This window comes from Tympanuchus pallidicinctus, unplaced genomic scaffold (genome assembly GCF_026119805.1).
Source record: "Tympanuchus pallidicinctus isolate F22 unplaced genomic scaffold, pur_lepc_1.0 scaffold3, whole genome shotgun sequence".
Lineage (NCBI taxonomy): Eukaryota > Metazoa > Chordata > Aves > Galliformes > Phasianidae > Tympanuchus > Tympanuchus pallidicinctus.
This window is the reverse complement of record NW_026294747.1, coordinates 67,396,497-67,412,102: the sequence shown is the minus strand read 5'-3', so window position 1 is coordinate 67,412,102 and position 15,606 is coordinate 67,396,497. Positions and strand designations below refer to the sequence as shown.

Here is a 15,606-nt window from a genome sequence, read left to right as displayed (position 1 = left end):
ATAGATACTCTTACAATTTCCTTTGAGGTACTGAAATCTTATGTCGGGGCTGGAAGAAAAACAGAATAATACCGTTAAATTGACCTTAAATGAGCTGCTTTGTGGCTTTCTTGGAGAATCCCTTCTAACTTTTCATTGCTAGTCCAAACAAGTCTTGTCTACCAATTTGATTTATTGGCTAGACAGCGCTGACATTGAACTTTGTGCATGTTTGAAATAAAGCTAATGGTGTATAGCTTTTAAGAATTTAGCTGCATCCTTTTCAAACACTCTTTTGACTGATCTGAAACTTCACCTTCCCTGCTCATAAAATATCCTTTTGTATAGTAACCTGTTTGCTACTTTTAAGGAGGAACCACAACAGCACTTAGATACGATTCAGAATATGTATGAAAGTGTCTCATTAGAGATCTAATTTGATTATGCTGACTTTGTTGGAAAGACTCCCATAGATATCAGTCTTGAGCTCTGAGTACTTATATTGAAAGGGAAAAAGCTGCATGTACCTCAAATAAAGGCTTCCCCTAGAGTCCACTAAGTCAATTATGGAGAGGAGAATATTAGATGCCAACTTTTCTTATTTTAACTGCTTCCATTAAGGTTCTGGAAACTTCTTCAACTGAGCTCTAAAGCTGTGTTCTTAATTCAACTTACAGTAATTAGTTGTTCCACAAAACACTGTCTTAGGAGTAGGAAATGCATCAGCTTATTTTTACAATGATGATGAGACTTGTTTAAAAACTAAAACAAACATGCAGAGCAACCTTTGTTCTTAAAAAAAAAAATCTGACACAAAACACCACCATATTTTGATGACTGTTTCATTTCTCACCATATATTTTAAATAATGACCATTGCAGACGCTTCAGTTCAAGTCAGTGAAAATTGTTAGAACAAACAGCATTTATACATCTTTGTGGTAAGTTCTAGGATTCAAGATCTTTATAAGATTCGAAGCCAATATAAATATTATCATATCAGTGATACAACGTGCATAAGAAAGATAAATTCAAACATCACACATTTTTGCATATAACACATTTCCTTTGTGTTAAAGAAACATGCAGTGAAACATTTCAGAAATGGATTTCTGAAAGATTTTTGTGCTGAAAATTTCTGCATTGAAAAATTCCTACTCAATATTTCACCAAAAAAAAAAAAAAATTAATATGCTTGTTTATTTTAATGTTCATTTAGCATGTCACATAGCAGAATACTGCAAGAATATGAAGGGTGGAGGATGATAAATTTATCTTCTTGCCTTGTACTGAAATTGTTAGACTGAGCAACAGAGAAGAGAAAATAAGGAAACAGCATGTTAGCATGCCAGCAATCTATGTGCTATCTAGTTTTTGTAGGCAAATTATTGAGATATGAGATAAAAGCCTGTTCATGCTATTAGTCTCATGGAAATTTATTAGCATTAAAAAAAAACAACAACAAAAAAACAGCTGGAATATTATGCTATTACAGGTTAGCCTGCCATCAGAGGTGAGGCCAAGAGATAGCCAGCAATTGGAGTCAAGGGTAGAAACCTAAGTGTGCTTGCACTGGGCAGTTTGATTGGCTGAAGGAGAATTGGAGGTTGAAAAGGATGGAGAGGAAAGATGGGCTGACTTCCCTAGACCTACCTGGGGGAGGGGAGAAAGACTTGATGATTAACTTCTAGGCAGAAGATGAGCGTGTCAGAGAAGTACTGATGCTGTTGCCAATTTTCAGCTGGTGTAGAGGAAGGAGTTTGAGGAATTAGTTATTAGTGACACGTATATGCTATAAACTAAGGAGTGTGAAAGAATGGAATCTCATGGGTGGCTGTGAGGAAGATTGAATTGTTGTTGTTGGCAGGAGCGCTGCAGCACAGAGTAGCTGACTACAATGGGCTGGTGGTAAAATGGAGATAAAGGCAGAAGGTAGAGGTAGAACAGCAGTATGGAGGCTGAGAGGCTAAGAAAGAGGAAGGAGAGATAGAAGTTGAAACTGGAGGTCCAGTCACAACCTGGCTTAATTTGGGGCAGAAGTGCATTTTGTCTTTAAATTGCTAAATAATAATGCTCTTGAAGGACATCCAGAGATTCTTTGCTTCTTGATATGGTAGTCGTATGGAGGCAAAAGAATGAGGCATACTAGCAATTCTATGTCAGGCTGCCACACCATTAGTGATTTTAAAAAGTTGTTGAATATCAGAAAGACAGCTGCAGTTTGAACCCACAAGTGTTAATGTCTCCTAAATCTGAATATTCACAGTATGTCCTGCAGTACTATATTTGGTCCCATCCAAAACAAAATAATGTCTTGTGTTTTAAAAGGGATATCTTCCACATTGGAAAACCAGACAGTAGAGTTGGAATGGGAGCTTGAAAAAGTGAAGTGCAAGAAAACAAATCTAGGTAATATGCTTTTCTTACTGTTCCACGTGGATTGCAACTTAAGTGACTTTAAGGTACTATGTTCAGTTTGCAACAGTCACCTGATTAATTCCGATTGTTTCTAATTAAATATGTGCATTTTCAGTCCTTTCAAACTGCCGTGGTTTCCAGAATTGCCTTACATGGAATCGTTGTATCTGTCTAACAAATGTTTTAAAAGAGAGTCTGATTTAGATCTTAATTTTAACGCAATTATGAAGAAATTGTAATACTTGGCATCCTGGCATGGAGATCAGTAGCACAATCATTTTTGTGTATTGTGACATTTGTGACTATTTGGCAGCCACCCAGTAGGAGTCTCCTTACTTATTCACAGGCTTGCAATACTTTGCATTTATCAGTGTGCAGAGGTAAGACTGCAGTAAGAAGCTGCTGACTTTTCTTTTTAGTCGTATTGTATGTCAGTATATCTAAAGTATGCTAGTCTCCTATTTTGTCATTTATGTGATTAAAAAAAATTTAGATATTTAAATTACCCTTGAGTTCACACTATAATATACATACAGTTCTGCCCTTTTTTATTTATCTCAATATTCAGTGTAATATTACCGTACAGAAGCATGGCCATTATCTAGAAGACTTTATGAACTGAGTAAACAAAGTTTTTTTAAATTCATTGTAGTTTAACCTCTGCATGCCAGGGGACAAAATGTTATGGTGGAAATACTGTTAAACAAGAAAGAAAAATTTGCTTCTGTACTTCTCCCTAACTTTTCTCAGAGTAGTCTTCATTTTTGGGCATTGCTTTGTACCTCTCTTCAGAGTGGTTAATATGATGAACTGATTGTTGTCAATTTGAGAGAAGATTACTTTGTTATCTGCATGCAAGACTTTATGGAACCCTAAATAATTGTTGATTGTTTTACTTTGAGCTGATCGATGTTAATATGCTTCTGTGTTTCTCTTCTGAACAGAGCGTCGGAAAAAAGCTTCTGCTTGGGAGAGGAATTTAGTGTATCCAGCTGTTATGATATTACTACTGATTGAGACAGTAAGAATTCCAATTTTTAAAAGGAAGAATAATGAAGAATTCTTCAGTCATTTGGGGGTGTTGTTTTAAAAATTCTGGGTAACATCTTTAAGCAATAAACTTAATACTTCTCCTGATCATTTTGAAAGAAGTTACCATTGTGAATTCCAGTGAGGATATACATACTCATTGTTCAAATGTGGAATCCTTTTAATTAATTAGATTGTTTCTTCTTCTTCATAGTCCATCTCAGTTCTATTAGTCGCTTTCAACATTCTTTACCTGTTGGTGGATGAGACTGCAATGCCAAAAGGATCAGGGGTAAAGTAAACTTTTCTTACGCAGTTTCTATAGTCTCGGTAACACTTTGGAGACTTTACAAAAGTGCACTTTGAAACTTTATGAAGTTGCTTCTGGGTTTCAGCTCTGCTGAAGCATTTACTACACATCATGATATAGTGAGTTCTTAATAAACCAATCCATAATCTTTACAAACATGTAACAGTCAGTCAAGTAAATAACTGATGTGGAGTTTTGCATTTTTCTGGCATGATCTACTTTTATACAGTCTAGAAATGATCGGTTTAAGGAAAAAAAAAAGGTAGTAAAGAAACTATACGAAAGGCCTTTCAGATCATTGTGTTCATCTTTCAAAACATGTTTTTTCCTCCTTCATGATGAACAACCAAAAAAACTTCAAGAAAGTAAAGGATAGCATACTGAGTAGTAGTCCTTTTAATCACAAGGGTATGTAAGTTGGTAATGCTTTCCCCTGCCTGTAGCTATATATGAGGTTGCAGAGCAGTAAAAGCCATTCAGTTTGTTGGCTGTGCTGTTTGTTGCATTGTGAACAGTTGCTTGTCTTTGGCAATCTCCTGTTTTAGTTTCTGGAGTTCTCCACTAATATGGTGGATAGATGCAACATGCATGAATTGCAAAACTTTGTAACTTATGCTGCATTTCACTCAAGTTTGAAAGCTAGATGATGCAATTGCAAGGGATGTGAGGCTTACAGGTTACAGAACATCAGAACGATCCTTAAATAATAAAGAAAAAGGTTTGTTTCATCTAAGATGTATAATTGAACTGTGTATATATGTTGTGTGTATGTTATTAAATTATGCAAAATATTTTTCTCCTAGGGACCTGGAATAGGAAATGCATCCCTATCCACGTTTGGTTTTGTGGGAGCAGCACTTGAAATCATTTTGATTTTGTATCCTTTCTTTAAGAATTCTGTCTGTTAACAAGCATTCTGTCTAGTTTTCTGGGACAGTGGTGATTTACTAAGGCGTTTGGAAAGAAGAAAGAGAGAGGTCAGTCTTTCTCAAGCACTCCAAGTGTTGTTTTTTTTTTTTTCCCCCCCTTCTGGTTCTTCAGACTTTTAGGAGACTGCTGAGGACTTGAGTGAAACTTACATTCTTTGGAGGTTCCTTTTTCCTTGATTCTCACAGCTATCTCATGGTATCCTCTGTCGTCGGCTTCTACAGCCTTCGTTTTTTTGAAAATTTCATTCCCAGGAAGGATGATACAACTATGACAAAGGTAAGGTAAACTCTGTGGTGGTGACAGCCCCCTCCTCTCTCTTGCCACCCAAGACAAACTGACTCTTTTGGTTAGTAATTGCCCCGAATGGCTCATTTGCAGTGATCATTATTTGTTTGTAAGCTGCGTAAACACAAACTGGAAGATTTTCAAAATGCTGAATGAGTGGGAAAAGGGATGTGCTCTGTTTAGTTTGGATGGCATCCATTCACTTGTTAACAAGCTCTGCTATTCCCAGCTTTTTACCAGCTATAGAAAAGCTGGTGAAAGAACTTTTTTTCAAAGGAAATGTATTGCTAATGAGTAACTTTGATTGTGCCTAACTGTACTTCAGGGAGCTTGTTTGAAATCTGAAGAGCTTGGTTGCTAGAAGTAATACAGACAGAGTAATTCAAATTTGAATAATTAAACTAAGACTGAGGAGGTCTATTCAGCAACATTTTGCAGTTTGAGGCTAATTTGACTTTCTGCAATTTAGTACTGGCTTGAGTACAACAAATGCTGTTACCTAATGCTGAAGAACATGTTTTTTTGTTTGTTTTTTTTTTTTTGCAAAATATTCCCAGAGCTGACAAGGGGAGGTGATCAGTAACCAAGGAACAGATGTTGTATTTAATTATATATCAGTGTGTTTCACTATGAAGAAAAGGTATTGGATAAAAATGTTTTTGCCATAAATTATTGGAAAGGGGGAAGTAGGTAAACATGGAGTGGTTATAGTAGATTAGTTAGGGAGTTAGAATATTCTTAATGGTTGTATAGTTTGTTTACAGTATACAAAAGTTGTATAGAAATAAGTAGTGATGCGTGAATATCTACCCTCTTTTAAGGTGTTTGGAGTTCTTTAGAATTCTGATAGAGTTGGGGCTGAAGAAAGTGATCCTTCCTGAGAGAAAGAAGTTTCAATTACTCTTTATAAAAGGCTTTACCAGAACTGGAGTAAAATGTAACAGCTGTGATTTTTTTCATACTATTTAAAGTGGCCAACAGGCATTCAATTGAAAGGAAACTCTTTGTTGTAATTTTTTCAAACAATTCTAATCCTGCAAGCAGTTACATACAAAGCTTAAGCTGATGTATCAGTCATCTACTTAAGCTCATGGAATGGTTCTTTTCTAAACAGTTTGCAGGAATTAAATAGTTGATGCAACATAGTAGCTTTGAATCTTAATGCTTTGATTAAAAATCAATGAGTACATATTTGATTTTTTTTTAAACTCTTGGATGATGAATTGTGCAACACCATATAGAGAGGTGTTACAGAGGTAATCAAGACTACCAACAGGTTGTAGAATTCTTAAGATACATTTTGAACAATATTTTATGCAATTGTTTTTCCTATATCTTGACCAGATTTTCTTGTTTGTTTGTTTGTTTGTTTGTTTTTTCATTTAACGGTCCTGTTTATCATCTCAATGCTATCTGACATATTCAAACAGATAATTGGAAACTGTGTCTCAATCTTGGTGCTGAGCTCAGCTTTGCCAGTGATGTCAAGGACACTGGGTAAGTGAAGCGTAGAATGTTGTAATACAAAATGTTAGAATAAAGGGCATTTAATAATGGGTTAAAAAAACCCGAACAACTGAGCAGCAAAACGTGTAGTTGTAATTCTCATGTTGTTGTCTGTGTTTGGGACCCTTTCTATAACATGAGCTGTTTATTATTCTGATAAACGTGCATTTAAAAAACAGCAGCAGTGCATTTTCTGGAGAATACTTTTAAAAGGGCAGGTCAGATTTCAAAATTATTGAAAGGAGATGTTGTGAAGAATACATGGCACATACATACATACATGGCACATACATACATACATGGTAAATACAGGGCAGAAAAAAATAGTGTCATGTTCACTGTCAAATTACAGCCCTTTGTTTTTATGGAGAAAATACATTTGAGGATTTCAAATATAAAATGAAGTAACGTTAAGCGGACTTGCCTTCTAAAATAATCTAATGAATCTTTGTTGATTCATTCTGTTTGGCACTGTGATAACCAGGCTGCTTTCATTTTCACTGAATCTTCTTGCACTTTGCATTCCTTCAGTTTTAAAATGCAAATCACACGACTCTAACATTGCAGAATTGAAGCAATTCTCATGTTGTTTTTTTTTTTTTTTAAAGAACCAGCAGTAGCATTCAAAATGAACAACTTAGCCAGTGGGAAAGACAAGATGTTCAAGATGTTTTGTATCTTAGTTTTGTTGAATTTGTTCATCTTCAGCTCAAATTCTAAAAGTTAAAGGTCCACATAGCAGCAACTTGTACTACAGCAGTTCTGTAGCTGATTATTTCCAACCAGAATACAGTCAAATCAAGAGTAACTATGTTTTCACTAAGCTACACTGTATATTTTTGTGGTGTGTATCTACAGATGAGTGTTACATACTAAATCAGTTCTTTAACATAAAGAAGCATAACATGATGAATGAGTGAATGACTGCAGTGTAATGCATGTGGGAATGTTGAATCCTAAAGTATGCTCTCTAAAACTCACATGTTAAAAAAAGAAACAAACACAAAACTGTAGCAAAACTTGAAATAAATAAAGGAGTAGGTCAGGTATTTAAGGCAGAGTTAGCACACAGCTAGTTTAAGACCTTCGTACAACACTTCCAGTGCTGAGGAAGATTGTGTTGAAAAATCAGTGTATTAAAATAGAATTGTAACATTAGGATTGTGTTCGCTGCCTTACTGCAATAATCATTTCTTTGTTAAAAAAAATCATTGTTAATGATCTATGAGATTAACGGTTGATAATAAGTGGTTTCTGTGGAAGAAAGTATACATGCTGGGTGCATTGTTGTCTCGTAGGAAACAGATTAATGGTAAAACTCACTTTAAAAAAAAAAAAGGCCGACAAATGAAATTCCTGAATAGTTTGCCATAGAGATAAATAAAAGAAGAAAAAAGATGGAACAATTAACACACAGCTAACAAATGCACAGACACAGCTGTCCAAACAGGATTAATAGAGTGTGTTAGAGTACAGTGAGTCATGTGGCGCTTTGCAGAAATATCAACATGTGTTGCACTACATGCTACTGCCCTGTGGGACTGAGAAGGTGAAAAGAAAGAAATATGTTAAGCAGATTCATCGTCTTTTCAGATGATTAAATAAGTAAGTTTCTAGACTGTACAGAAAGCACTAAATATTATTGTTATGTGAAAGATAAAATAGCAAAAGTTATCTGATACTTGTATGGGACCTTCTTCAAGTCTTAACGATGGAAATAGCAGAGCTTTTTAATGTTAAACAGTGTGCTTATGTAGATGAGCTGTCTCTAATCTTAGTCCGTGATAGCTTTTACTAAGCTAAACTAATTTTATCAGAGCTTTTCAGCCTTAGTAGTCCTGCTTGAAAATTGTTTCCCACCAACACTGTACTGCTATGAGGCAAATGGAGAACAGGGCACTTAACAGATAGAAATATAGAAACAAAGAATTGTGAACTAAATGGAATTTTCTGATATGATGAAAGCTTTACAGAATTCTTCTCTTGCTTGTAATGGTAGAGCAAAACACCATATGAAACTCATTTGCAAATACAATTTAAAATAGTGTTTCTTTTTTAACCTGAACAGCTTTTTTAAAACCTGATTTTTTTTAAGCCTGAACAATTATTTAGTGCTTCATTTGGAAAACTGTCGTGAACTTTCATGGATAAATGTCCACTAGAGCTGCAGCTTTCAGTTCTGAGCAGCTTTTCAAGTTGTGGTCTTGGGAACTCTTTCTTTTTTCTACAGGCTGTGTAGATTGTGCTTCTGAGGAGTCACAAAAGCTTGTTAACCTTTTCCCCAGCACGCCTACAGAATGATGCTGTCTGATTTTCTCATGAGCAGTGACTTTTTTGTATTTGTAAGGGGAAAATGTGTAGCTTATGTTACAGAAGTGTTGTGCTTCATTTTTGTTTGTCCTTGGAACTCCCACACCATTGCCAGCTATTCTTCTGAACCCCTTTGTGTCCAGATAAATTCACCCAATTTTCTGCCTGTTTTGTTTCTTTTCCTTTGAGGGTCTGGAAGTCTATACATTCAGGTTTGACTTTCTCAGTTTTCCTGTAGCTCTGCAGCCTGAGTAAAACACTCTGCTGCTTTGAAAATGTTCTTAAGGGCACTGTTTGGCTTCAAGTGTGAAAACAACTGTTATTTTTCAACTGCTTACCACTTATTCAGTCAGCTTGTGCTTCATTTCTCTTGCTTTATTTCTACTTGCTTCTCTTTTGCTGTTTTGGTCAACTTTAGGTTGATTTTTTTAAACCTCCTTTATTCAAATTTTTCTCATTTTCTTCATTGTGTCATGTTTTGCTTGAACCCAAAAGTTGATTCAGTTTTTTTTTTTTCAATTTAAATGAGTACAAGAAACATCTGCCTTCTAATATGATGGTGGCTGGCTGAGGAGTCTTGAGGGTCTGAACCTAAACTATGGCACAGTGAGGTTTGTAAGTGCTGAGCTTACCTTTGAAAGGAAGGCAGCTGACCTCTCATTCTGTCTCTTCACTTAGTATTGCTGGTGAAGTTGTAGTTCTCAAAGACCTCAGTCTTTTCAAAAATAAGATGATAGAAAAATATTCCAGATCCTGCAGGACCACTTCTAGTTTATGATGCCATTAGTTCTGGTACAAGGTTTCCTTCCTTCACAATGTTAGTCTGAACTGTGAGAACGTGTTGCCATGACATTTTCTGAGTCGAGTTTTTAGGTATGTAACAGCTCATTGATCCTAGACAATCATTATTTGTGTATTATAAAGTCATAGAATGGCTTGGGTTGAAAGGGACCCCAAGGATCACCAAGTTCCAACCCCTTGCCACAAGCAGGGCCACCAACCTCCAGATCTGGTACTGGACCAAGCTGTCCAGGTCCTCATCCAATGTGGTCTTGAGCACCTCCAGGGACAGAGCGTCCGTAACTTCTGGGCAGCCTGTTCCATTACCTCATTACTGTCTCTGAAAAGAATTTCCACCTGACATCCAATCTAAACCTTCCCTTCTTGAGCTTAAAACCATTCCTCCTTGTCTATCACAGTCTACCTTTGTAAAAAGCTGTGAAGATGACCTGTCGGTGCCATCTTTCAGCCAGGCTCTTTTCCTTCTGTGAAAACAGAGGCGGATAGCTCTGGGAAGAAAGCTGTGGTTGGAAAGAAGTCTTTAAACTTCAGTTTCAAAAGTAGATGCTCTGAAGAGCACAGACATACAAAAGCTCAGTATTGTGGTTCTCGTGGAACCTGTGCTGCCTGTGTTTTTCAGCAAGAAAATCCACAATATATTTTAACGTTTTTTCTGAAACAGATTTCACAGAAACTGAAATTTCAGGCATTTTTCATTCTAGTGTTGACTTTTCCCAGTTATTTTTATTGAAACTATAAGGGCAGAATTCTTATTTAAAGTAAGGAGTTGAGCTCTCATTATTCAAACATTTTGCTAGGAAACCTAAGAAAGCATTTTGCTAAATGTCTTAGTTTTATGGTGGTCATAGAGGCAAGTGACTTGATAGCACTTTCTTGTCTATTTAACCACGTCTTACTGTATGTTGTCTGAAACTACTTCACTTCCACAGAGTGATAGTTGTGTGTTTTTCTGAAAATGAAATCAATGTTTTAATGCAAGTCTCAAATTCAATTTTAACAGGAATTACTCGATTTGATCTGCTTGGAGACTTCGGAAGGTTTAACTGGCTGGGAAACTTCTATATTGTATTATCTTACAACTTGCTCTTTGCTATCATGACAACATTATGTCTGGTCAGAAAGTTCACTTCTGCTGTGCGAGAAGAGCTCCTGAAGGCATTAGGTAATAATAGTACTGAAAATTTAGTTTGTACTTCATATTACTTTTCTCTAGCATTGATACCTTGTAGTGTTACTTCCATGTTGTGAAGGCACAGAACATATTCTTTGCTGCTCCTGAGCATGCAGAAGTCTGAATATGTATCAAAGTGTGAGCAGTGGTTGTCAGTAATTCTTAAGGGGAACTTGGCATTTATTGGCAATTGGAAGGCAGAAGTAGGAGATTTTAATCTTTCTTCCTGTCTTTTTACCCTGACAGAGACACCTAATCCTTAAATTCTTGTTATGTGTATTATATTGAGCTGCTTTCAGATTCTGCATTCCAAAATGTAAATGTTCATGTGCTGTGTTTGTTTGCTTTTCAAAGCAACTTATTAATTCACTAAAAATAGGTTAGTGGAAATCTCAGCTGCTTTGTTTTGATGTTTTTTTAAGTGCTACATGTTTACAAAGTCCTTGTACAAAATGTATGGGATCTTAATAACTGGCTGAGTAACAACTAGCGTTGATAACAGGATTTTGATCAAATCATGCTTTCATGTTCAGAAATTTGCAAGTCTGGCCATACAAAAAAGGTGAGAAAAATGTTTGATACTAAGAAGTTGTTACTGCATCTCATGTCAACTGATGAATGAAGCTCCTTTTTAGAGAATAGTATTTGCTTAAATGGAATGGGCTAACAGTGAGACTTCAGGGTTTGTTTATAAACATGGACTCAGTTTGTAGTGTCTAAAAGGTACTTGTATTAGTTTTCACTGACTACTGCTTTCCGAGTTGGGAACTTGCTGAACAAAATCCTAGAATGAGCCTTTCTTCTGGAGGCAATTAAGTTAGTTTCAGAGCTACTAAATAGGGCACTGCAAAATGACTGATACTGTAGGACTAACAGAAGCCATTCTGTCTTTTTTGATGTTGAGTTTTCAAGCTCCAGGGGAACTTGAAATACTTTCAAGCTCCTAGGGAAGTAGTGTGTAAATCTGTCCATTGAATTTTATGCTAAAATATTTTCAGAGAAGTTGCACAGTTGATTTGAGAGAGTGCTTAGTTGAAGCAATTTTTAGTCTGCATGTATTTTTCTGAATGGCTGTATGCATGAAATTTGGAGGAATCTCACTTTTTTCCTTATTGTGTAATGTTTTTCAGGATTAGATAAACTTCATCTGTCAAACAATCCAAGAGACTCAGAGACAAAGCCGTCTGCGAATGGGCATCAGAAAACACTGTGATTGACAATCACCTGCAATCAACAGAGCTGAAAACATCAACCTCATGGCATTCCCGACATCTCATCAGCTTTTTTATATTGTTCTCTTGCTGATAATCTGGGTCCAGCCTTGTCTCATTTCTTGATGCTGTGTGCTTCTGAGGAACTTAGCTGTATCAGATTCTTCTCTTTCCAGTTAACTTCTGGTCTGCTTGTTTATTTCCCAGTAAGTTAATGCAGGAGGTGCCTTGAAGACTGGAAGCTGAAGAGAATAATTAATTTCTTTTTATTGACAGTCTCATATTCTTAGATACAAACCTGCTAGCCTCTGAAAGCATAGTATCTCCTGTGTAATGCAGACACAGGTTGTAAAGAATAACTTTGGGACTTTAAAAAAAAAAAAAAAGATACACTTGAAGCCCGGTATGACCCTTATTGGAAATGTAAGCTACTTGGAATGGGCATCCTTGACAGTAGATAAGCAGTTCCACTAAAAATGTTTTAAAAAAGAAAGTTACTGATAAAGACCACAGATGATGTCGGACTAGGTCTGATAGCATGAAGCTTTCTTGGAAGGCCAACGTTTTCAGTTCTCTGTTCCCAGCTGTAAATGCCAGTTGCTTTACTGGAAGTCAGGCAATGTCTAATGAAATAGTGAGCCACACAGTGAAGATTTACTTCAGTGTTAAATCTGAGCCTAGTGTGCTTTGGAGGAAAAAAAAAAAAAAAAAAATCTGGGTAGACCCCATGTCACAACTCTTACAATTCTGTAATGATGTGGTGCTGTGGAGGTCACTCACCCTACCAAGTACATCCCTGTAAAATTCTGTATGAACTCCTGTGTATAAGTAGTACTTGTAACTCATGCAAGTTGCACAAGTCTAGGAGGCTGTGGTTGTAGTTGTTTTTTTTTTTTTGTTTTTTTTTTTTTTTTTTTACAATCTTCTTTAATTTGAAGTAAATTATGTCTCTGGATTTATACTGTAGTTACGAGGATTTCTGTTCAGTGGCATAATCCACTATCTTTCACTAGTCTGTTTTTTAATGTACACACAAGCATGTATATAGGACTACATGTGTAGATACCATAAATTAAATCTAAGCTTATAGAGATGGCATAGTTGGTTTGATAAGTAAAGCTTGTGTGTTCAAGCTTGGTAGTACAAATTTCTGTGATGTTACAATTTAACTGCCCAAAGGCCTTACATTCAGAATGGCATCAGAGAGTGTAATGTCATTTTTCTTAGCATCACTGCTGCCTTAGGAATTCTTTTAGCAGTCTATGGTAATAATAAAAAAAATATAAAAATGGCAAAACCAGCACCCACCAACAGAACCCCAGCTGTTCCAACTCTAGTTGCATTTTTGTGCTGCTCTGTTACAGGTAGTGTTCAAATGGATTGGAATGAGGACAACTTCAGTATGTGCTCCGTATGTAGTGGATCAGTTAATATTCCTGATTATTCTGGTTGCTGTTAAACTGAAGTAGGTCTGTTTGTGGCTTTAGGTCTTGAGTGTGATGAGGCTGTGACAGTTAACTCTCCAGCGGGGTTCTGAGATAAACTCTGTGTCAGAAGCTGTTGGCTGGTGTCTACTGAGATGGCTGCACTGGGCTGTAGGCTTACAGGTGTGTGTGTGTGTGAATGTGACAGTTGTTTTTTTTTCTTTGTTTTCTGAGACAGTTTCAAAATTCATGCTCCAGTGTACCTGAGAATTTGTTTTTTTGCAGGTTGCCTTTTCTGACTTGAACTGGGGCATAATATGAATACTGCTGTAGCAAATATGCTGGAGTTACTTTTTGTGTGATTAGTATAAATTCAAGGGTTATTAAACTGACTGTTGATGTGTTGTACTGAGTCTTGGAGGACTTTAAGTAAAATTGCTTGATTTTTTACTAAGATTTACAAGCATCTCTTTCTGTTTAATGCTCTTTCTGTTTAATGCTCTTTCAGTGAGAAAGGTTTTCTGAGTCAGTTCCTCAGCCAAGAACAGGGAGGTATAATTAGAATTTGCTTGAGAATGTTTACATTTTAAACACGGGGAGTTTTCTTATTAGGGCCATAATTCAGGTATTCTCAGAGCTTGCAGCCTTATGTGTTATTATAGCTAAAAGCATCTGAAATGTATCCACTCGTCTACATAAGTGATAGTATGACTAAAGTTGTCCTAGTGTCTTACTGGGGCAGGTGAGCTGTGAGTGAGGCTAGTTAGCTTTGTTAAAGTATTTCTGTTGCAGCTTTGGCATTTATATAAATATGGTCTTTGAGTGAATGGATTTGAGGGTGTATCAACATAGGTCTTGGTGTTCACACTTCTCTCAGTAGAGACAGAACATTTCGGAGATGTTTGTCCCAGCATCCAAGAAGGCAGGAAGAGATGGGCTTCTGAGGTGCGTGTGGCTTCTGGAAGCGATTTGGACAATTACTTAAGCTGAACAGAGGCAGCTCCTGCTGAGGAGCCTGCAAGGTTCAGGCAAAACTTGAAAACTCTTTCAAAGTGAATGTTACAGCCGTGCCTGCTCCCAGCCCTTCTGGATTCTGTGGTCAGAGAGATGGGTAAAGCCTGTAAGAGAACATTTTACATTGGAATATGACAGATGCTTAAGGATTGCTGTGTGGTTTCCATGGTGGATAAGAAATTCAGAACTACCCTGTGCAGTTAGTGACAGTGTTTTGTTTAAAAACCAACTGTTTATATTGTAACACTGTCTGCATTATGATATGTTTGGCCTTGAAAATGACATGCTTATGCAGAACTCCTTACAGATCCAATGGTACTTTCAAATATCCTGTGTGTAAGATACAGGTCACTGTATACTTTTCACAGAAGCATATGGTCACTTAAATACACACAACTGGTAATTCATTAATGGATGTGATGATGCATTCCTAGTATTTTGACTCATGTAGAGTCAGGTGGTCTATACCTTCAAGGTATATACAACTGATCTTAGTAACATTAACATCTGCCTCACTTCTTAGGAGGCAAAAAGCACATAAATGCTTCCATCTTCAATGAGATACCACACAAGACCAAAAAAGTAGATGTAAATTAGTTGTTTTAGATCAGCCATTTCTTGGCTTTGTTCTGTTTTGGTAGCACAATATTAAGTGCAGTGGCAGAGCTGTAATATCGTGGGATTTCTTCTAAGTGTAAAGCACACTGTCAATATTTAACACCTTAAAATGATAAATAGCAGTATTGGTTACTATACAGTGACAGTTTTTTGCCTTCGTAGGAAGCTTTGTTTACTGTTTGTAATGTGATGTTCATCTTCGGCCCTGCTCCTCCACTGTCTTTTCCCCTGTTGACTGCTTCATGGTGTCATAGAAATTAAAGGATTTGACAAGTTGCTCTCCTTGTCTGGTTCCAAAGTACCACCTTGGGTGACACACGGGGGGCAGCTGCGTGTGTGGGCAGGACCTCGTGCAGCCCTGTGCTGAGTGGGACGGATGCACACAGTGCTGCAGTTGGACGTGTTCTCCTCCATGTGACTGACGTGTGTGCCACCAGCAACAACAGCTGTGAGAGGGCTGCAGCAGTCCCTCCTGTTCCTCACCCATGTCTACAGCAGCTCATCTGGGTCACTGCTGCATAGGAAGGACAAGCTGGCCCTTTTTGCAATGAATTTACCCTCTAATGTATAGGAAGAAGGTAAAAAGCAAAGAGCAATCCCA

General features: G+C 36.9%; 1 protein-coding gene across 2 annotated transcripts in view; it reads left to right on the top strand.

Moving 5' to 3' along the window:
• LMBR1 (limb development membrane protein 1) overlaps positions 1-15,283 on the top strand; it is a 63,300-nt gene extending 48,017 nt beyond the window's left edge. For both annotated transcript variants that reach the window (XM_052693313.1, XM_052693314.1), the window contains 8 exons: positions 2,307-2,387; positions 3,341-3,417; positions 3,640-3,717; positions 4,539-4,612; positions 4,851-4,941; positions 6,381-6,447; positions 10,568-10,729; positions 11,869-15,283. In XM_052693313.1, the coding sequence (XP_052549273.1) occupies positions 2,307-2,387; positions 3,341-3,417; positions 3,640-3,717; positions 4,539-4,612; positions 4,851-4,941; positions 6,381-6,447; positions 10,568-10,729; positions 11,869-11,951 (713 nt within the window). In that variant the 3' untranslated portion in view covers positions 11,952-15,283. The remainder of the gene's footprint in view (positions 1-2,306; positions 2,388-3,340; positions 3,418-3,639; positions 3,718-4,538; positions 4,613-4,850; positions 4,942-6,380; positions 6,448-10,567; positions 10,730-11,868) is intronic.
• Positions 15,284-15,606: the final 323 nt, after the last annotated feature.